Source organism: Chelonoidis abingdonii, chromosome 6 (genome assembly GCF_003597395.2).
Source record: "Chelonoidis abingdonii isolate Lonesome George chromosome 6, CheloAbing_2.0, whole genome shotgun sequence".
Lineage (NCBI taxonomy): Eukaryota > Metazoa > Chordata > Testudines > Testudinidae > Chelonoidis > Chelonoidis abingdonii.
In genome coordinates this window covers 54,854,928-54,874,902 of record NC_133774.1, presented here as the reverse complement: position 1 = coordinate 54,874,902, position 19,975 = coordinate 54,854,928, and the positions used below count along the sequence as shown (strand labels likewise).

Below are 19,975 nucleotides of genomic sequence, written 5' to 3'. Positions count from 1 at the left end.
TTTGTTCAACTGGATATTAGAGCCTCCAGAATTCCTAAAAGAAACCTGGAATAGGGTAGCAACAAGTGCCATTGCTTGAAAACAGACACATGGATCACCTTTAAAGCCCTTCACAACATTGTTCTGCCCTACTGATCTATTCTTGCGTCCAATCATGCTTCTCCTTACTACCTCTTCTACTCCACTTATTCACTAATTTCTCCCACAAACACCACAAGTTGCTTCTATCCTGCCTCTTGTACAAGAAATATTCTTCTAATTACTCCAAAGAGGACTAGACAGGGATGGATGGGGTAGACAACAGAACCATGGCCAACCATGCAGATGGTGGTATGCTGCACCCTTTAAAGCAGTGTAGCAGCTTGTGAATTTCCCAGTGTATTGGAGAGTTCCAGGAGGCATTCTGCTCCTCTTAGGCCTGGTCTACACTACGCGTTTAAATCGATTTAACGGCCATTAAATCGATTTAACGCTGTACCCGTCCACACTACAACGCCCTTTACATCGATATAAAGGGCTCTTTAAATCGATTTCTGTACTCCACCCCGACAAGAGGAGAAGCGCTAAATTCGATATTAACAATTCGGATTACGGTTAGTGTGGACGGAAATCGACGTTATTGGCCTCCGGGCGGTATCCCAGAGTGCAACACTGACCGCTCTGGACAGCAATCTGAACTCGGATGCAGCAGGCAGGTAAACAGGAAAAGCCCGCGAACTTTTGAATTACATTTCCTGCTTGCCCAGCGTGGAGCTCTGATCAGCACGGGTGGCGATGCAGTCTCAAATCCAAAAAGAGCTCCAGCATGGACCGTACGGGAGATACTAGATCTGATCGCTGTATGGGGAGACAAATCTGTTGTATCAGAGCTCCGTTACAGAACACGAAATGCCAAAGCGTTTGAAAAAAAAATCTCCAGGATACACAGCGCTGCGTGACAAGCGTAACGGGAAGCCAGAGACTCAAATGGACGCTCATGGAGGGAGGGGGGTACTGAGGACTCCAGCTATCCCACAGTCCACAGCAGTCTCTGAAAAGTATTTGCATTCTTGGCTGAGCTCCCAATGTCTGTAGCTTCAAACACAGTGTCTGGCGTGGTTCAGGGAACAGCTCCTCAGTTTCTTCCCCCCCCCCACCACGTGAAAGAAAAGGGAAAGAAATCATTCCTTGACTACTTTCAATGTCACCCTATGTGTACTGAATGCTGCTGGTAGACGCGCGATGCTGCAGCAGTGAAGAGCAGTATCCGCTCCTCTCCCCCCCCCCGGTGGTAGACGGTACAATATGACTGATATCTCTCGTCGCCATCAGCCCATGAGTGCTCCTGGCTGCCCTGAGGTGAGGCTGGCCAGGGGCGCCTGGGTAAAAATGGGAATGACTCCCAGTTACTCCCAGTAGATGGTCCAGAACGGCTGGTAACCGTCTTCATCATAGCAACTGGGGCTGAACTTCATCAGCCCCCTCCCTTTCCTGTGTAAAGAAAAGATTCTACTGCCTACTGCCTGGAGGCTGTCTCCATAGCCCCCAGGAGGCTGCCTCCAAGTCTCTGTTTCTTTTTCCTGCATTCTTTATAACTTCATGACCCAAATGGGGGGGGGGACACTGCCACGGTAGCCCAGGAAGGTTGGGGAGGAGGGAAGCAACGGGTGCGGTTGTTGAAGGGCACCCCCTGTGAATACTGACACGGAGCAGCTGTGCTCTCTGATACACTGGTTCTCTAATACACTTGCCTCTTATTCTAGGCAGGACTGACTCTATTTTTAGAAACCATAAGGGAGGGATTGACTCAGTCCCAAGTGAGTCAATCCCAATTTTGCTTTCAAAAATTTTCAGCCAGGGGCACTCATGATAGCAGCGGACAGTACAGAGAGGGAGAGATAACCGTCATCTCATTGCCAGTTTACTCCGGCAGTAGACGGTACAGAACGACGGTAACCATCTCTGCTATCATTGCAAAAGCAAGTGAATGCTGCTGTGTAGCGCTGGAGTATCGCCTCTCTCTCCGCGGCATCCAGTACACATACGGTGCCGGAAAAAAAAAAAGCTGAACGGGCTCCATGGTTGCCGTGCTATGGCGTCTGCCAGGGCAATCCAGGGAAAAACGGCGCGAAAGGATTGTCAGCTGATGTTTTCCCGGAGGAAGGAATGACTGACGACATTTACCCAGAACCCCCCGCGACAATTAAGATTCAACCCTGAATTCCAAGGGGCGAGGGAGACTGCGGGAACTATGGGATAGCTAAGGAAGTGCTACCCACAATGCAACGCTTCAGACATCGACATTAGCCTCAGAACATGGACGCACAACGCCGAATTATTGTGCTAGTGTGGCCGCATGAAATCGAATTTATAATATCAGTTTTATAAAACCGATTTTAGCAAATTCAATTTTATCCCATAGTGTAGACGTGGCCTTAGTGAGAGGCAGTTCTGTAGCACCACCAATGGAGCAATACAGCCCTTAGCAAGCCACAAGCAGAGCAGATTTTGGGTACTACAGTAGAAGCAGCCAAACTGCATGAGATCAGCATTTTGCAGTTTCTTTAGTGAACTGGAGTAATTAGGATTGCATGCCCTGAGGAGGCTAAAACCAGACTCCAAAAGATGGTCATACGACATTCGTAACAGCAGAACCATAAACAGAGACTGAAATTCCCTCTCCTGGTTGGATATAACAATGATCATAAAAAATGGGAAAGAGAATGAAGGATCAAGAAATGCAAGGGAGAATTTACAAAAACAAACACACCCATAAGAATAGCCTGTTCCTGATGTCTTTGCCATATAAAACTCCCACTAATGCTAATGGGAGTTTTGCCTACTTGATGACTACAAATTGAAAAAAAGAGAGAGAGAGAAGGTATTTTTTACCTTGTTCGCAAAGAGCACCTACATAACTTGGCAGACAGAGACAAGTAAATAGATTGAGACCATCAATACATGTGGCTCCATTCCGGCAAGGATTGGACTGGCATTCATCAATATCTATATAAAAATGTAAAAGAGTATTTAAAATATATTCTTCTCCTTAAAGGGAAACAGTATTTATCCTTATTCAGAATTAGTAGTAAGAACAATTCCACTCATGAAGGATAAAGCATTGCAAAAGAGACTGCATACCTGCTTTTTTCATATGAGAATTATGACATCTACATACAAAATAACCTCAGAAAACCTATACATGCTGAACAACAATTCCACATTTACATGCTTTTGAATCCTGCTATATGACTCCTGGGTTAATTTCTGCAATCTGTATCTTCATTTTCTAGCTGTCACTCCTTGCGTACCTCTGAGAGAAGATACATTGTACTGTATCTTTTCTTCAGCTGGTTAATTATCTCTTTGAAGAGTATAACCTTCTCTAGACTGTGACCATGGTACACAAGTCTGATCTAACAATATAAACACTACTTCTAGTTTTTCACTGTAAAACTGCAAGCATTAGCATCTTATTGTATTGTTTATCCATTCCTTTCATGTCATGCTTTCTGCATGATAGGGGCAAAGCTTTTTAAAGGCATTCTCACTGTTTATTATTAGGTGTCTTGATTGATGATAATCTTCATAGAGAGATAGAGAAGACCTTCACTGGACTTATGATCCTGAAGCAAACAAAAGGTCCCTCTCTGCTAATCAAAATATTAGCACAGGGTATTAAAATACCCAGACGTCTCCAATTTATTTCTGTACAATAGTGTCTCCTGACCATCTAGTATGAAGAATTTGTGAGTTTGAGCATGAGAGTGAGCTGTGAGACAGATAGGTCTGTATCTGCAAATTGAACTTACAACTGTAATTTTTAAAGGAAATTTACTCTGGCACAGCTAAAGTTTAACCTTTCACCTAGAGTTTGTGCATCAAAACTCTTGTTCAAAGTTGAATTGCTGATTGCCATTGAGTATCAAAATATAAAAAGGGTATTTTTATTTGACAACAGTCCTTAATGAATCGTTTCACAAGCACTTAAAACAGTCCCAGGTTAAACAACCTCACTGTCTAAAAGATCACACATACATATCATATAGGTTGGAAGTGTGCGTTTAAATCCTGAAAAACTGTTACTTTCACCGGATTTTTGCTTGCTAGTTAAATGTAACAAGCTGTGTTTTCCTGGGTTGTATTGGAATGTCTCATGCAGCCATATATTGCGGTGGAGAGAGAATGGACATCAGACCCATTGTATAGTCTGGGGAAGCTCTCTTAATTGGCATCTGAGTTGTCTAAATATTGATTTCAACCTGGAACTGATTTCTCCCTTCCCACATCTGCTATTTGGCTGGTCAAATATCAACCATCATTAATATAGATAATGCCCTATTATTTGGGGTATTGAGGATTAAATAAAGTTTACCACCTTCCTGAACCATTAGAAAAAGTTTTTAAGAATTTACGGTTTATTCAAAAGGGTTTAATCAATATGATAATTAAATTATGCTGATGATTTGGTATTAACCCACTTCATTTTGATTTGATTTATGTATGTATTTTATGTCTTTTTTTGTTTGTTTGTTTGTTTGTTTTGGTTAATAAATTGGACACAATTTGAACATTACCCTCTACAGAGGTAGGCAGGTAAGTTTTTATGTGTGTGTATGCGCTGCACATGCCAGGCGGAGATGGCAGGGAAAGAGGAGTAGGTGTTTCTTTGTCAGCCTCTCTCTGCCTGGATCAAGTCCAACTACAGAATCTTTCAAAGCCTCAGCATCTGTCAGTGTAATGATAAATAATTCTGCTTCAAATCTAATATATGAAATGTTATTCTAGTCAATCTGCAGACAATCCAGTACAAGAAAAGCTTTCAGGTTGGCATCATCTTACCCAATTCGCACTGCTCGCCACTGAAACCTGGCATACATGTGCAGATGTAGTAAGAGCCACGTGGATAACAGGTGCCTCCATGAAGGCAGGGATTACTTTTGCAGGGATCTTGACCTGTGATATGAGTTAAAGAAAGAAAAATTGATACATTGTCTAAAATACTTGGTTAGTTGTTGATTCTTTTAAGGAAGAAAGGTATTTCCTTATTTCTGCTTTGATGCTTTACTGCAGTTAAAGATTAAACCATTTTTAAAAGTTCTGTACTGCCTGGAGATGTCATTTTCAATCACCATAATTTTCAGCCTTACCAATAACACTATATTCATGACAGAGAACAATAACTCATTTTCAGAGATGTTTTATGTTTTTAAAAGGACATTTTGTACTGCTCCTAGCAATTGAAATATTCTATTGAGGATTTAGTTGGCATGACATGGCAATTAATTATAGCCAAAAACAGTTAAACATATGTGCACAGTGAATGGAAAATGTATTCTTTTGAATGGGGTTAGTTCATATGGAATGGTTGGGTACCCAGAACATGCACCTTTTAAACATACTGACTTGCAGCTGTCATTTTGGAATGTCATACTTAACCATTTACTGCCCAGACACTCTTATTTCTTTGAAATAATCTTTTGCTAATTAATATTCTTTCCCCAGATCATGCCCAAATTGTCTTTGTTTAAAACATACTTTTAGAAAATAAACAGTAACTGTATACGAGACTAAAGCACAATATTTAGATAAAAAAACTTACCTGCCACGAAGTCCCAACATTTATTGGACTTATCATTTTCACATTGTTTTCTTACAGAGTGTAGATGTGTTCTACTAATCTTTTATTTGAACTCAGTTCAAACTTAAACATATATACATGGTATAGGCAAATAGGAACAATCACTGATACATATATTCACACAAAAGGTAGCCACTCTACGTATCACCTGTGTTTTTTGCACTCTTAAGCATCCAATAAACCAATTAATACGGTGCTTCTGACCTGCAAGAAGGAAGCCATGGCTATATTGGGAGTCTAAGAGAGCAGAAGTGGGATATGAAGCAAGAGGTCCTATTTTAATCCAATTTGATTCAAAGACATGGGTAAATGTTTGAGACGTTGTTTACATTTTCCAAATTAGTTTGCTTGTCCTTTATGGTATATAGGACACAATCCAAAGTCTTTCTATTGAGTTCAATTAGTTACCCAAACTGTCTGAAAAAATGATCAAAAACTAAAATATTTGACCACCTTTAAAATATTAGTCCTCAACATGCCAGCCATATACAGGTAAATGATTAATAATAGCTATTGTACATAGAAATCAATCTATCAGTACAGTTTGTGTTATGCCAAATGCTGTCCAAACCAAGGATCTTTGATTGACATTTATATCAGACGGAAGCTGCATCAAACATTCAGATTGTTGAACAGCCGACCATTATTCAATCGCTGAGTTTTTTAAAAACCTCAAACTTCAGCCAGTCTTGAGACTAATCTTGTATACATTTTTTAAACTTGTATTCTGGATAAGCCTGTCTGCAATTACTTGATGTGTTCACTAGGTTTGTTCTCCAAATAAATTGGAATATTCCATGAAAGTCACTAGAGTTGTAGAATAATTGTACATTGCAATTGTGATGCTAACGCAACAACATTCATCATATAAATTAATGATATCTACATATCCACTAGGAACATGAAAATAAAGTAACCACAACTGGATACTGTGCTAGGATCAATGTTCCTTTTCTTCTATAATGGTCTCTCATCACCTCAGATCTGAACCAAAACCTATTGATGCAAATGGAAGGTCACTTATGAATTAGTGAGCTTTGGATCAGCCCCCTAGTTTTCTTTGAACTTGCACTCAATAGACTTCACCATGGTATTGATTTCTGCATTGTGTAATGCTTTTAAGTGTATTATCGTCATTGCCTTCCAAATGTAGTTTGATTATCATATCTCCTACACAAGCACATGGTTACTAACACCTAGCATTTTAGTATAAAATAGTCTTCAAGAGAAAATAAAGAACAAATTAAATGTTTACCGGTAACAAACCAAGTTTATATAGTATTTATCAAATTGAGATCTTACCTGGTATATGGACTGCTGTGCCTTCAACTGAATCTCCACTGTTGCCGATCAGGAAATCTGATCCATTAGTAATGTCCAGAAGGAAAAATGATGAAGTTACAAGTTCAGTAGTGCTTAGGTCCTCTGTGCTTATTGTTGTCTGTTTATTATACTCAGGAATGTTTTCAGGGGCTGCAAGTTTTGTTGCATTGTCAGAAGAAATTGTTGTGGACTGCTTCTGTACTACCACAGTTGTTTGTGTTTCCAGGCTTATATCCAGAGATGGTGACAATGAATATAACATTGTAACAGTTGCCTGGCCAGGCTGAAATATTCCACCTGCTATACTTTCATGTGGCACTGAAGCTGGTGTGGTGTATAGCCTTGGCAAAGCTCCCTCAGTGCTGCTTTCATCTACTTGATTGGGATCTTTCACTGTCTCTGCAGAGGTTTCATCTTCTGTGCTAACTTCTGGAATATTTGTGTCTACTGTTTCTCCAGAATGTATAAAAACTGTTGGTATGGCATATTTTGATAGAGATCTATCTTCAGAAATGGTTGCTAGTTCTTCAGTAATCAGTTCTATTATGGAACTTTCTTTCTCCTTTGTTCTGTCTGTTATCTGTCCACTAATATCAGGAGTACTTTCAACAGATGTGCTTTCCAATTCAGGTTCAGAAAAAGAGTCTAGTGGAGACTCAGTTTTAGTGGACAGCACTTTGGTGGGTGGTTTGTAAGTTGCTGCAACATCAGAACTAACTTCTTTGAAGGTTTGTCCTGATGTTTGATTAGACTTGTCTAAATCAGTTGATGACAAAGTATTTGGAATGATAACTTCAGGGTATTCTGATACTTCATTAACCAAGTGGACAGTTACTGAAGATTTTGGCATTTGAGTTACAGGGAAAAGTTTGGCTGGATCTGTTTCTTCAGATTCTGTTGAAGTGGTTTTTGTTTCTGTGTAAACTGTATGATGTTTTACTTCACTTATATTAGATGACTCTGTTAAGTTTTGGGATACAGTTCGTGGGGTAACAATACTTACAACAGACATGTTTGCTGTCAAAGCCTGTTCTGTCTCAGTAGTTAAGTCGGGTCTAAAGGAAGGAAATAAAGGCTTCCTCTCATCAGACTCTTCTTGTTCCATTCCTGAATACCCAGAGGTAAAGACTATTTCACTTTGATCTGCTATTGTTTGGTTGTCTGACAAAGTACTTGATTCAGAGAGGCCTTCTGTTTTATTTTCTGGTGCTACATGTTTGGTTTCAAATGGAGGTTCTTTGGCCTCTTCGCTGACTCGGGGGGGCCCACTAGGGCTGGCCATTGATGATATTGTTGGAAGCAAAATATCCAGTTCAGACAATACACCAAGGATAGGAGTTTCCATTGTGAACTGCATGACATCTCCTGAACCAAAATCCTTGTCATCTGATCTGGGTCTGTTCTCAGCTGTTACTGATTCACTATTTATTGACTTACTGGAAATAGTCATGGAAAGATTATCACCAGATCCATATGATTTCTCTTCAGCTGTAGAAAGATTAGATGTTAAATCATACTCCACTTCTTCAACTTTCATGCCATCATTATTGCCATATGTTGAATGAGTCTCTGTATCTGGAGTTGTCTGCACACTTAGTATATCTTCATGCATTGGTTTAGAATGATCCACATCTATGATTGTTTCATCTGATGTGATCTCATTAAAAGCAGAATCATTCCCTGTAATATTTCTGAGGTCATCAAGCTTTGGGAGGACTTTGTTTTCTATCCTTGTATCATTTATTAAACTCTCACCTGTAACTGTCTTTGGCTGAACACTAGTCCATCTTGGTAAGATCTCTTTTTCTTCTGTGTGGGTGGAAAATAACACTGATACAGTTCGTGATCCATTTAATGCTGTCTCTGTGTTCAGTTCTTCAGAATAGTTTTCCTCGTGAACCTGAGGAGCAACTGTTATTTCCAGATTTTGCAAATGGGTAGTAGATGCATCTGGGTGAAATGACCCCACAATGTCCACCCAGCCAGATCCTTCTCCAGAACTTTCATATAGTGGTGTGGAAGGTATTGGTGTTGATGTTGCAAGTGCTTCCTCTGTTTCAAAATGAGGAGTTCCACTAAAGAATATAGAAGCAGCAGTTACATTTTCATTACTCATCAATTGTGAAGTTTTCTCTTGAGTAACAACTCGATTTGTAGCAGCTGGTGATCCATATGTTTCATTTTGTTCTAACCAATGAAAAGTTTCTTGTTTGTGAGAGTCTTCAGTGATTAAAACAGAATAGGATGTCTCTTTTGTGGTAGCTTCATTACTGAAGTTCCTAGAACTTTCTTCAGCTAAAGCAGAAGTACTAGTGGCCATTTTCTCAGTTGTTTTGGAAACTGCCTCTGTTATAGAACTGAATAGCCTGAGTTCTTCACTAGAATCCTTGTTTGATTCAGTCTGACCACTTTCAAATTCTTGGGCTTTGTCAATGGAAAGTCTTGGTCCCACACTTTCAGGATAAAATGTTTCAGGACTTAAAGTACTTGTGATTTCTTTTATAGTCACAAAATTCAGTGGCTCTACTGATGGAACACTAATAAGTTCATCTCCTGATCCTTGTCCTGAAAACAATGAATCACTACTGATCTCTTTATTAGTTGGCTCATCACCCTTCAGGACTGGAAGTGATCTGTGAATGTCTTCTGTTGGGAAAATATTTTCCCAGTCTTTTTCTTTCTTTGTAAGTTTAGCTAGAAAGCTTGTGTCTTTGCTTTCAAGTTTTATGGACTCAGTTACTAGAGTAGTATCATTAAATGGAAGTTGTTCTAGGGTAGATTCTGTACTTTTAATGAGAGGAGATTTTGTTGTTAATCCAGAGGGTTCTACAACTTTTTGTGAAGTTTCTGCAGAACTATTCTGCTCAGAACGTATTTCTTCTTCCAAAGGAAGATTTATAGCAGAAGTTCTTGTTACGGATTCAGTAGGCATTTGCTCAGTGATGACTTTTCTTGCAATTCCAGTTCTAACTGTGCTGACTTCATCTTTCGCACTCATGACTAAATTTGCAGACTCAACAGCAAAGGAATGATCGACAGATGGTGTACTGATAATTCCTCTTTCATCTTCTGTTGCTTGTGTTTCTGGTCTTCTAACTGCTGAATGTGGTGAAGCTGTAGTTTTTGTAAAAGCCTCAATGACAGAATCCACTTCTCCAGAACCCTGATCAATTAATGGCAAATTAGTACCAAGTACTTCTTCTCTAGAACCATCTGGCACTGGTACCATGGTATCGCTCTCATCTCTGGATTGTTCTCCAGAGCCTGCCTCAATTAGGATAATGTTCTCTGCCGAGATGGTCGGCGAGCTGTCTTTTCCACTTTCACTTTCTGTAGATTCAGTTACTGTTTTTATACTACTGACAGCACGTGTCACAATGGTGTCAGGCGAAATGATTTTAACAACAGACTCCAAAGAAGAGGTGACCCCAGAGTTTTCTAAGTATTTAGTTTGCTCTTCTGTTGCAATATGAGTTGTCATCTCTTTTCTAAATTGATGAAAAGATTCTTCTTGAGAAGGAAGAGTTGTAATCAAATAATATGCCTCTGTTTCATGTTTTTGTTCTCCTAGCTTACCTGTACTAAAAATGTCCTTAGATACCTTCCTTCCTATTCCAGCTTCCTTAGTTAAGTCATCTGACTCAGTACTTAACACTGACTTTGTTGCTTCAACAGTTGTTGTATATTCCACAGAGGAAGTATCTGTGCTGTAGACATCTCTTTCCTGCTTTTTCGTTTGTGTTTCAGTGCCCCTAGTCAAAGACTCCAACGGAACTGAAATAATGGCAGTAGAATCAATGATAACATCTCTCTCTCCAGAACCTAGATCAATAAATGGGGGATCAGTACTTACCACTCTTCTTGTGACACCCCCTGAAATTATGTCTCCAATGCTTTTCCTAGTGTATGTTGGTTCTTCCCCAGATCCTTCATCTATAAAAAGACTTTTCTCTGTGGAGAAAGGAGCAGCAGTAAACTCTTTGCTTTCAGGCCATGTGGAATCTGTCATTGGTATTGTTTTGCTGAGAGCAGTGGATTCCTGATCTACAATTCCAGTTCTGTTACTAGAGCTTTCCTGTTCATCACTGAATACTAACTTTCCTATCTCAACAGTGGATGAATGTTCCTTAGTTGAAGAAGCAGTGCTCTGTGCTTCTTTTTCATCTTCTTTCATTTTCATTTCTGTTCCAGTAGCACTGCTAACTCCTTTTTTGGTAACCAACCCAGTAACAGATGTGGTGGTAGTAATTTCTTCAGAACTTTGGTCAAAAACAGAAGAAGCAGTGCTAGTTTCCTTATGCAAAGAAATGGTGGTTCCTGAAACAGTGGCAGTAATTTCTGTCATCAGCAGTTTGCCAGACCCTAAGAAAGTTTCTTCTACTGAAATCTTTTCAGTAACTACAGTTTCTCTCACCATAGCTGAAGTTTTAGCAACATCCTCCTCTTCTACATCTCCAGAGCCTTCTGGTATTATAAATGAAATAGGACTTTCCACAGACTTTACTATATGACTTCTTGTTGTTGTTTCTACAAGGGTTTCCAGTGGGGGACGTCTATCAGGCTTAATAGTTGATTTATAACCATCTCTTAGAATAGAGGTTTCCTTTTCTGGCATATGGTCTTTTATGCCTATGTCTACAGTAGCGATATCAGATACTGGACTGGGAGCAAAAGTTGCAGCAGAACTTTTTTCTGCAGGTTCTTTTGTTGTCATTTTCCCCGTTTCTGAAAAGACAGGACCAGGGAACTCAGGGTCAATGGCAGCATCTCCAGAAGATTCTATAGTAATCAAAGGCAAGGTTTTGGGGTCTTTAGTTGAGCTTTGCTGAAATTCAGTTTCATTATGTTTCAAGGTCTCTAAAGTTTCTGATGAAGATTGCCCATATACAGATGTTACCTCAGATTTATCTATAGTGGCAACTTCCAATTCACTACTTAAAACAGGTTCCAACGTTGCAATATCTGCTGTAGGTTGTTGTGTAACTTCAAATGCCCCTTTTATTTCTCTAGATACATCTGGTTGCATTGTATCAGAGGCCTCATTTTCAGATATTATGGTGTTAGTGTCATTGATTTGTGAAAATTTGACATTTTTGGAATGTGTAACACTTTCAATTTGGTCACTTCTTGCTTCTTCAGCTTTTGTGTCTTTAGGTGCACTGGTCACCTGTTGCTTTCCATTGATGAACTGCAATGCTGGAGGATTTGTAACATCAGTAGTATTTTCACAATCTCCATCTTCTTCAGACTCAAAAGTTGGAAATAAAGATTCCAAAATAATGGGATCAATATAGTACTCAGAAGAGTCTTGATCAGGGACTGAGGTACAAGGTTCAGCTTGTGGTGAGTCTGAATCTATGTGGGGTTCATCTTTTGTGTGTGTAGATAGGGTCAATAATCCAGGCAATGGATCTGCAAAAAGAAAGAGCTTTTCACAATCGTTAAGTGACAAGTGTGGTAATGCATTATATTAGCCATAGGCGGGACAAACAATTTATTATAGCAAAAATAAATGCATTTCAAATTAAATTAAATATGTTATTTTATTAACACAATAAGTTAAATATAATCTATTTTAAAAACTGCACATTTGCTTTACCAGTTCAAATGTTTTTGTATACAGAACTCACCAATTTTTAAATACCACTGTCGTAAAACACGTGTGTTTAGTCACAGAAATAGCCTTGTGCTGACTTCTCCTTCAGTAGATTTACACTATTCTAAATAGATGTAAATAGGGCAGAGAAAAAATCAGTTTTAGATAGAAGAAGCTATCATCACTGCCCAAATGCAACAATTACTTCTGTGGATTTGTGGCATAAAGTGATCTTCCTTCGCAACTGAGGTGAAACCTCCCATGTTCTTAAAAGAAAAAAAAAAGTACAGTGCATGTCTTCCCAACCATGCTAGCTCAAATGAAAGTAATTACTTCAAGACTATATGAGACACTCTGCTCTGTACTCTTGACCATTAGGTTAGTAAATAATATGTCACCACTCAGGTGCATTATGGCTATTGTGAAAATATATTAAAAAATAAATCATATATAAAAATATATTGTATGCACAAATCCATAGTACATATACATTTATTTAATTCAATGAGACTTGATAAATGCCAGTTAATTTTTTCTACAGTTATACCTTGAATAGTATCACTGTTTACATATAGTGCAAAAAAAATAATGTTTTTCTTTTGGGTAATTGGACAAATATTGAGATGGAGATTTCCAAGCGCTTGTAAGAAAATTAGATATAGAAATCTCATTGAATTCCAGTGGGATCTATGCTCCTAAATTCTTTTGGTGTTTCTGAAAATCTCCCCCAACATGTACACTTTATCTTAGATCTTCTGGTCTATAGGATGCATGCCACCTTCAGATAAGCAAGAGCGATAAGCTCTCTTTGTCCAAGCCTTTGCCTTATAGAACTCTTTGCTCCACTGACTTGTAGCCAGAAAATTTTGTGCTGCTGTACACAACTTTTAATTCACAAATTTCTCTTACATGTAATTCTAGGTAAATAAGATAGACCAGATCTTAGATGGTGTAAATTGAGGCAGCCAATGGAGCTGCACCTGTTTACACCAGCAGAGAATCTGGGCTGACATACCTGGCTTCTACCCTTTAGCATTATCAGTTAAACGCTACTCACCCTATGGTCCTGAAAAGCTAAATTAAAGGAAATATTCTATTCCTGCTATATACGCAGTGAATGACTTAGTACAGTAACTCCTCGTTTAACATGGTAGTTCTGTTCCTGAAAAATGTAACTTTAAATTAAACAATGTTAAGCAAATCCAATTTCCCCATAAGAATTAATGTAAATGGGGTGGAGAAGTTAGGTTCCAGGGAAATTTTTTTCACCAGACAAAAGACATTATGTGCAGTTTGACTCTCAGCTGTCACTATCCTCTGGCTCCAGAGCTCTGGTGAGGGTTTGGCCAACAACACCCCTACTTCTAGGCCTGCAGAGTCCTCCACATGCAAGCTCTGCAGGTTGGGGCTCATCATGGGAACTAGGCAGAGCAGGCAAGTGACAGCACAAAGGAAGGAACACTATGCTGCATCCTTTTCCAGCACCCAATGGGGGATATCTCTGCTGGCCTCTGAGCAACAGATCACACTGAATGCCCCCCTAGCCCCCGAGGTACTGGAGAGACCATTCATTTCCTAAGGAAACTAATCTGCCAGGTTGCATTGCACGGTATGCTTAGGATGCACAACGCAGAGGCACTGGGCCTCTAGATCCGTGCAGAGCTGGAGATAGCTATAGGCTTCTGGGGCCACAGGCAACGACTTTTCAGACTGCTGGGGTGTGCTCTCCCCCTGGCTCTAGTTTCACTATTTTGTTCAGGCAAACTGTGCCAGAACAATCTGTGTCTGCATTTTGAGCCTGGAAAAAAATAGTCACAAAGTATGGCATCTTGTATGACCAGATTTGCTCCTGCAACTGGGTTTTTAAAAATCTTGCCCAGTGTCTTGCTAATGACTATGGGCCAAATCCTGAAGAATGTACTTGGTCCTTAGTTGGTAAAATTTCAAGGAGGAGACAATGGGAGGTTTGGGTGAGGAATATAGTAAAAACTAAGTAAGAGCTTCAGGATTTGGTGAAAGCTAATAATTATGAAGTGTATGCAATCGTGACACATGCAAACCAAAACTCTGGACTTAATCATCACACAAACTGTGGGAAATGAAGATCCATGTCCAATGTTTGTAGGTCAGCCCATCTTTAGTATTCTGTATTTCCATTAAAATATTGTAGGACACTTTCGAAAAACATTGGCTGAGAGTGTTGCATCTCTCAGTGGCACAGCACAAACCTCGCAGCCCAGGAGAGAGGACTTTAAGGTGCTTTAAGCAACATCAGTGCCCTCCCTATGTAGTAGTAGGATTTTATGTTTGCGTTTTGTATAATACAGAATGAAGGATAAAGAATTTTGTGTAGCATGAATTAAATGTATTGATTTGTGATTTGATCATATCCTGCCAGCCACCCTTTCTGAAAGCAGAAAGGAATGGCCTAGTGTGCCATTGGTAAAGATGCATCAGCCAGAATCTTGTGTCTGAAGCTGATTTCAAGTCAGTGACAGACCTTTATGGTTACCACTTTTTTATAGGTTTAGCATTTTGAAATAAGTAAAACAATGCTATGACTGTTTTCTTCTACATTGCAAATTGATGTTCCTGTTCAAATGCTCTGTGTAAATCAGTCCTGTTTTGTGTGTGAATGAAGAATGTGTGTGTTACAAGATAAGTGTGAAGGCCATCAGCGGACCAGATGTTCTAGGGAGGAATCAAGGATGGACAGAACGCACCAGGAGACTGTAACATGACCCTATTGAAATGTCAGAGGAGGGCAGATTGACAACTCTAAAGATGAGACAGGCACCTATCAATGGGGACAAAATAGCTGTGATCAAAACCAGCATGGGGTTAGCATAACATCTATTCTGTGCGGCTCTAAAGGCCAGCGTAGCCCCATGCATTACTTACACAGCATAAATTATGGTAACCTCCTTGGGTTGCCCAGTGGGTGATTGCGATGCTGAGACTTCTCCCTCCCTTACAGTAGGGCTTTTTGGGAGGCCTCACTGGGCATCACACGGTTACCTAACACAATGGCTGCCCCAGAGGAATTCTTCTTAGCTGGCTACAGGGTATTTACAAACCCTTTTTGGTGCCACAGGACCATCCAGGGCAGGGCTGACTCCAGAGTTTTTGCCACCCCAAGCAGCGAAAAAAAAAAAGCAGCAATTGCGATCGGCGGCAGCTCCACCACACTGCTTTCTTCTTTGGCGGCAATTCGGTGGCAGGACCAAGGGCCCTGCCGCCGATTTGTCGCCAAAGAGCCCGACTTGCCGTCCCTTCCCCTTGGCCACCTCAAGCACTTGCTTGCTGAGTTGGTGCCTGGAGCCGGCCCTGATCCAGGGACACAGTGGGAGGAATGATCCTGTCTGTCTATTTTCTTCACTACCAAAAAGATTTGAACTACTGGTTGCTGTACCTGTTGGTTAAAAGATAAAACCCACTTGCTGTACTTTTGTGAGTTTTATTCATAAAGACAAACCCATTGTGTATGAATGAATCTATTTTTATAAATAGATCCTACAGGATTAAAAATACATTAATAAATAAAAGAAATCAAAATAAATCTCCTACCTGACTAGAAACAAAACACAAGAAACTCTAGGGCATGATGATGGAATCATATTCCACCACAACACAGAACCGATAAGACAAAAGTGTGTTCTATGACAGCCTATCCATCAAATTGCAAAAATCTGGGAAAGAATTCAACATGACTAATCATGTTGACAGAGGGTAGAATTTAGGCACATAACTCCCATACACTATTATGACAATGTGTTCCAGTATTAGACTGGGCTAATGTACCTCACTGATTTTTCTAAAGCTTCTTCATTCATACTGCTCATGTTTTTCCATTGCTACTTCAAATCTTTCTATTAATCTCTCACTCCACTTGTGCATTTTTCAGTCTGGCTTGCAATGCAGAAGAACAAGGTATTTTCCTCTGAAGTAGTTTCTAACTTTAATCAGAAAGGGGGCACTGAGGTCTGCATTCTTCTGTACCTTAAAAATGTTTTAAAGTATATCAAGTACAGATGTAAGTTGCCATCAAAATATTCCTGACCCAATGGCCTTTGGTTTGATTTTGGACCTACTTTGTGCCTATGTGAACAGTGCCATATCTGTTTCCTTTCTCTCAATTTCTTATACAAATACACTCAGAAAATCTGTAATATCTTAAATCTGCCCCAATTGGGGAAAGACAGAATTATTTCAAGATTAACCAGGACTCTAGCACATGTAGCCAAAGATCTGTTACCATTCCCACAAGCTTACTGATTTTAACCAATTGTTGTAAATCATTTACCTCAAGTGACTACATTCACACATTTTTTCCACTTAATAGAGTGCTATATCTATTTTAGCTCTCAATGGCAGACCTCATGGTATAAGTATGATTATATGAAATTACAGTTCAGTTCTGCTTGCCAAATAAAGGCAAAGAAATATAGGTACTGAGGATTTTCTTGTGAAATTTGGCTACTAGTGAACACAGAAGGAAGGAAAGAGTAAAACGCCTGCCAATTTGCAGGATTAATGATCATAATGCTACCCACAAATCAACTTTGAGAGACATGTCTAATACTCAGCAGTAAAGCCATTTTTGGAAGACCCACTTCGGGAAGGCAGTACTTCTGGGCAATATATTAAGGGCTTGATTTTCACAATAAATGAAGCCTTAAGCCATGTGCAATTGCACATCTTCTGTATAACACTATTAATGTCACTATGCATGGAAACTCGGTATGTGCAAGTGCAAATGGCATACTAGACCTATTACGGACGTTTTGACTAAGACAGGTCTTCAATATTTGGGTAGTAGAGAACTTAGTATAACTGAAAACAAAATAAATAGTAATGAACAACACACCACACTTTCAGTACGTTGCACATGCAAATGTGCATATGCATGACTAAGTTATGGAAACAGTTACTATGACTATACACACAACTGGAGTAGTTGTAAGAGGAAATGCCCAGTCAAACTGACCAAACAGGCCTCCAGAAATTACTATGATTTCACTCATTGTCAGAAGAATTGTATTAGTTAGTTAGGCATGAAAATATGCACACAGTTTTGCACAAAAATGTACACTCTAAATTCTGAAAATCTGGACTGAACTGTACAGGCAATAATTTGTGGGAGGGTAACATGTCTAACAAGTTCTGACCAGTGCATTATTATTGTAATAACGCACACCTGGGAACCACTCAGATTACTAGCTCAGTCTAAATCATTTATGGATTTATGGTAGATTAATGAATTTAATGAACAACATCTGTTCCAAACTCACCAAGATGACATGTACAAATGCATATAATACTGAGGCAAGCAAAGATCTCTGTCAGACCATACTATAATTTGTTAGCTTTTTCAAGATCTAACATGCCATGACAGTCCTACATAAAAGCAACCCTGCTTTGGTATGAAACTATAATATGATAAACTTTCAGGTTGACTCCCTTCTGAAACATTAAGCAGTGTTCCATGGTAGAATAATTGGCCTATAAGAAAACAGTATCATAAAGCAGTGGTGCCCAACCTCACAGGACAGCCACATAAACCTAAACATAATCTTGTGTGAGCTAAACAGATTCTACATATGCTAATAAGAATTAAGGTCACCTGTATTGATTTATAGTTTAAGTTGAGCTTGTTTTGTATGTATTTAGATAGGTTGTTTCTATGTACAGTATTGTCTATTTATGCATCTGTGTAACTAAAATGATGTAAATATGACGACAAAATGCCAATGAATCAGTTGTTAGTATATTGTGTTGAAGCAGGCCATGGGTCTTATGAAATAATCTGGTGGGCTGTGTATGACACCTCTGTCATAAAGGATGCAGCTCAATTGTCCTTCATTAAAATAGCCTTCTTTACACTAGAATTTCAGTGATTCAATGTCAGTAATCAAGTTGCCAGTCCTCAGGCTTATTAAGTGATGATAAATTCTCTAACACTTACAGATGGCCAATGAGCTATATTACAATATTATCAGCATATAATGTGTAGCTATGTTATTTATAAACAAGCAAGACATTGGGCTGGAAACCTGAAATCTACCATAAAATATAAAAAGGAGAAAAGAAAAAGGGCTATCTATTAAACTGGACTCTTGTCCCTTGACACCAAACACCCAACCATCTGTAACAATTTAAAATACACTAGTTATATCTGATATGTATTGTCAGTTTTTATGGTTACATCCTTTTCAACTGCCCTACCAAATTCACGGCCAAGAAAAATGCATCACAGACCGTGAAATCTGGTCTTTTGTGTGCTTTTACCCTATACTATACAGATTTCATGGGAGAGACCTGTGTTTCTCAAATTGGGGGTCCTGACCTAAAAGAGATTTGCAGGGAGTGACAAGGTTATTTTATAGAGGTCGTAGCATTGCCACCCTTACTGTATTCAGAGCTGGGTGACTGGAGAGCAGCAGCTGTTGACCAAGCACCCAGCTCTGAAGGCAGCGTCCCACCGGCAGCAGCGCAGAAGTAAGAGTGGCAATGCCATACCACGCCACCCTTACTTCTGCACTGCTGCCTTCTAAGCTGGGTGGCCGATAAATGGCAGTTGCTGATGGAGATCCCAGCTCCACAGGCAGCAATGCAGAAAGCTGGCAATACCATACCAGGCCATCCTTACTTCTGTGCTACTATTGGTGGTGGCTCTGCCTTCAGAGCTGGGCTCCCAGCCAGCAGATGCTGCTCTCCAGCTGCCCAGTTCTGAAGGCAGCGCTGCCACCAGCAGCAGTGCAGAAGTAAGGGTAGAAGTACCGCAACCACTCCGCTACAATAACCTTGCGATCCCCTTCACCCAACTCCTTTTTGGGTCAAGACTCCTATAATTAGAACACTGTGAAATTTCAGATTTAAATACCTGAAATCATTAAATTTATGATTTTTAAAATCCTATGACCATGAAATTGACCAAAATGGACTGTCAATTTAGCAGAGCCCAAAAGACATAGATTCTTCCCTATTAATCAGGGGCGGCTCCAGGCCCCAGCACGCCAAGCACGTGCTTGGGGCGGTATGCCGCGGGGGGTGCTCTGCCAGTCACTGGGAGGATGGCATGCCTGCGAAGAGTCCGCTGGTCCCGCGGCTCCAGTGGACCTCCCGCAGGCGTGCTGGCAAAGCACCCCCCGCGGCATGTCGCCTTGCTTGGGGCGGCGAAATGTCTAGAGCTGCCCCTGCTATTAATAAGAGACAAAGAGAAGATTCCAAAGACAAGGGATATGGCTATTGAATATTATCATGGTTTCCCACATTATAATGGAGAAAGGCCAGGAAAGTTGGCATTTGTTCAGAGGAGGGCTTTGATAATATGATTCCAGAGAAAAGTAAGTAAAAAACAGCCAGCTGAAGAGAAGATAGTTCAGATTGCTAATAAAAACAGGCCCTGAATAGATTTAGACAGTAAAGATTTTTGA

The 19,975-nt window shown here is 39.9% G+C and overlaps 1 protein-coding gene across 3 annotated transcripts in view; it reads right to left on the bottom strand.

The window, feature by feature from the left end:
* The window catches only part of VCAN (versican), a 145,124-nt gene that overhangs the window by 33,214 nt on the left and 91,935 nt on the right, over positions 1-19,975 (bottom strand). For 2 of the 3 annotated variants that reach the window (XM_032763421.2, XM_032763422.2), the window contains 3 exons: positions 6,923-12,355; positions 4,822-4,935; positions 2,872-2,985 (listed from right to left, as the gene is read on the bottom strand). In XM_032763421.2, the coding sequence (XP_032619312.1) occupies positions 2,872-2,985; positions 4,822-4,935; positions 6,923-12,355 (5,661 nt within the window). The remainder of the gene's footprint in view (positions 1-2,871; positions 2,986-4,821; positions 4,936-6,922; positions 12,356-19,975) is intronic. The other variant, XM_032763424.2, reaches the window with a different exon arrangement.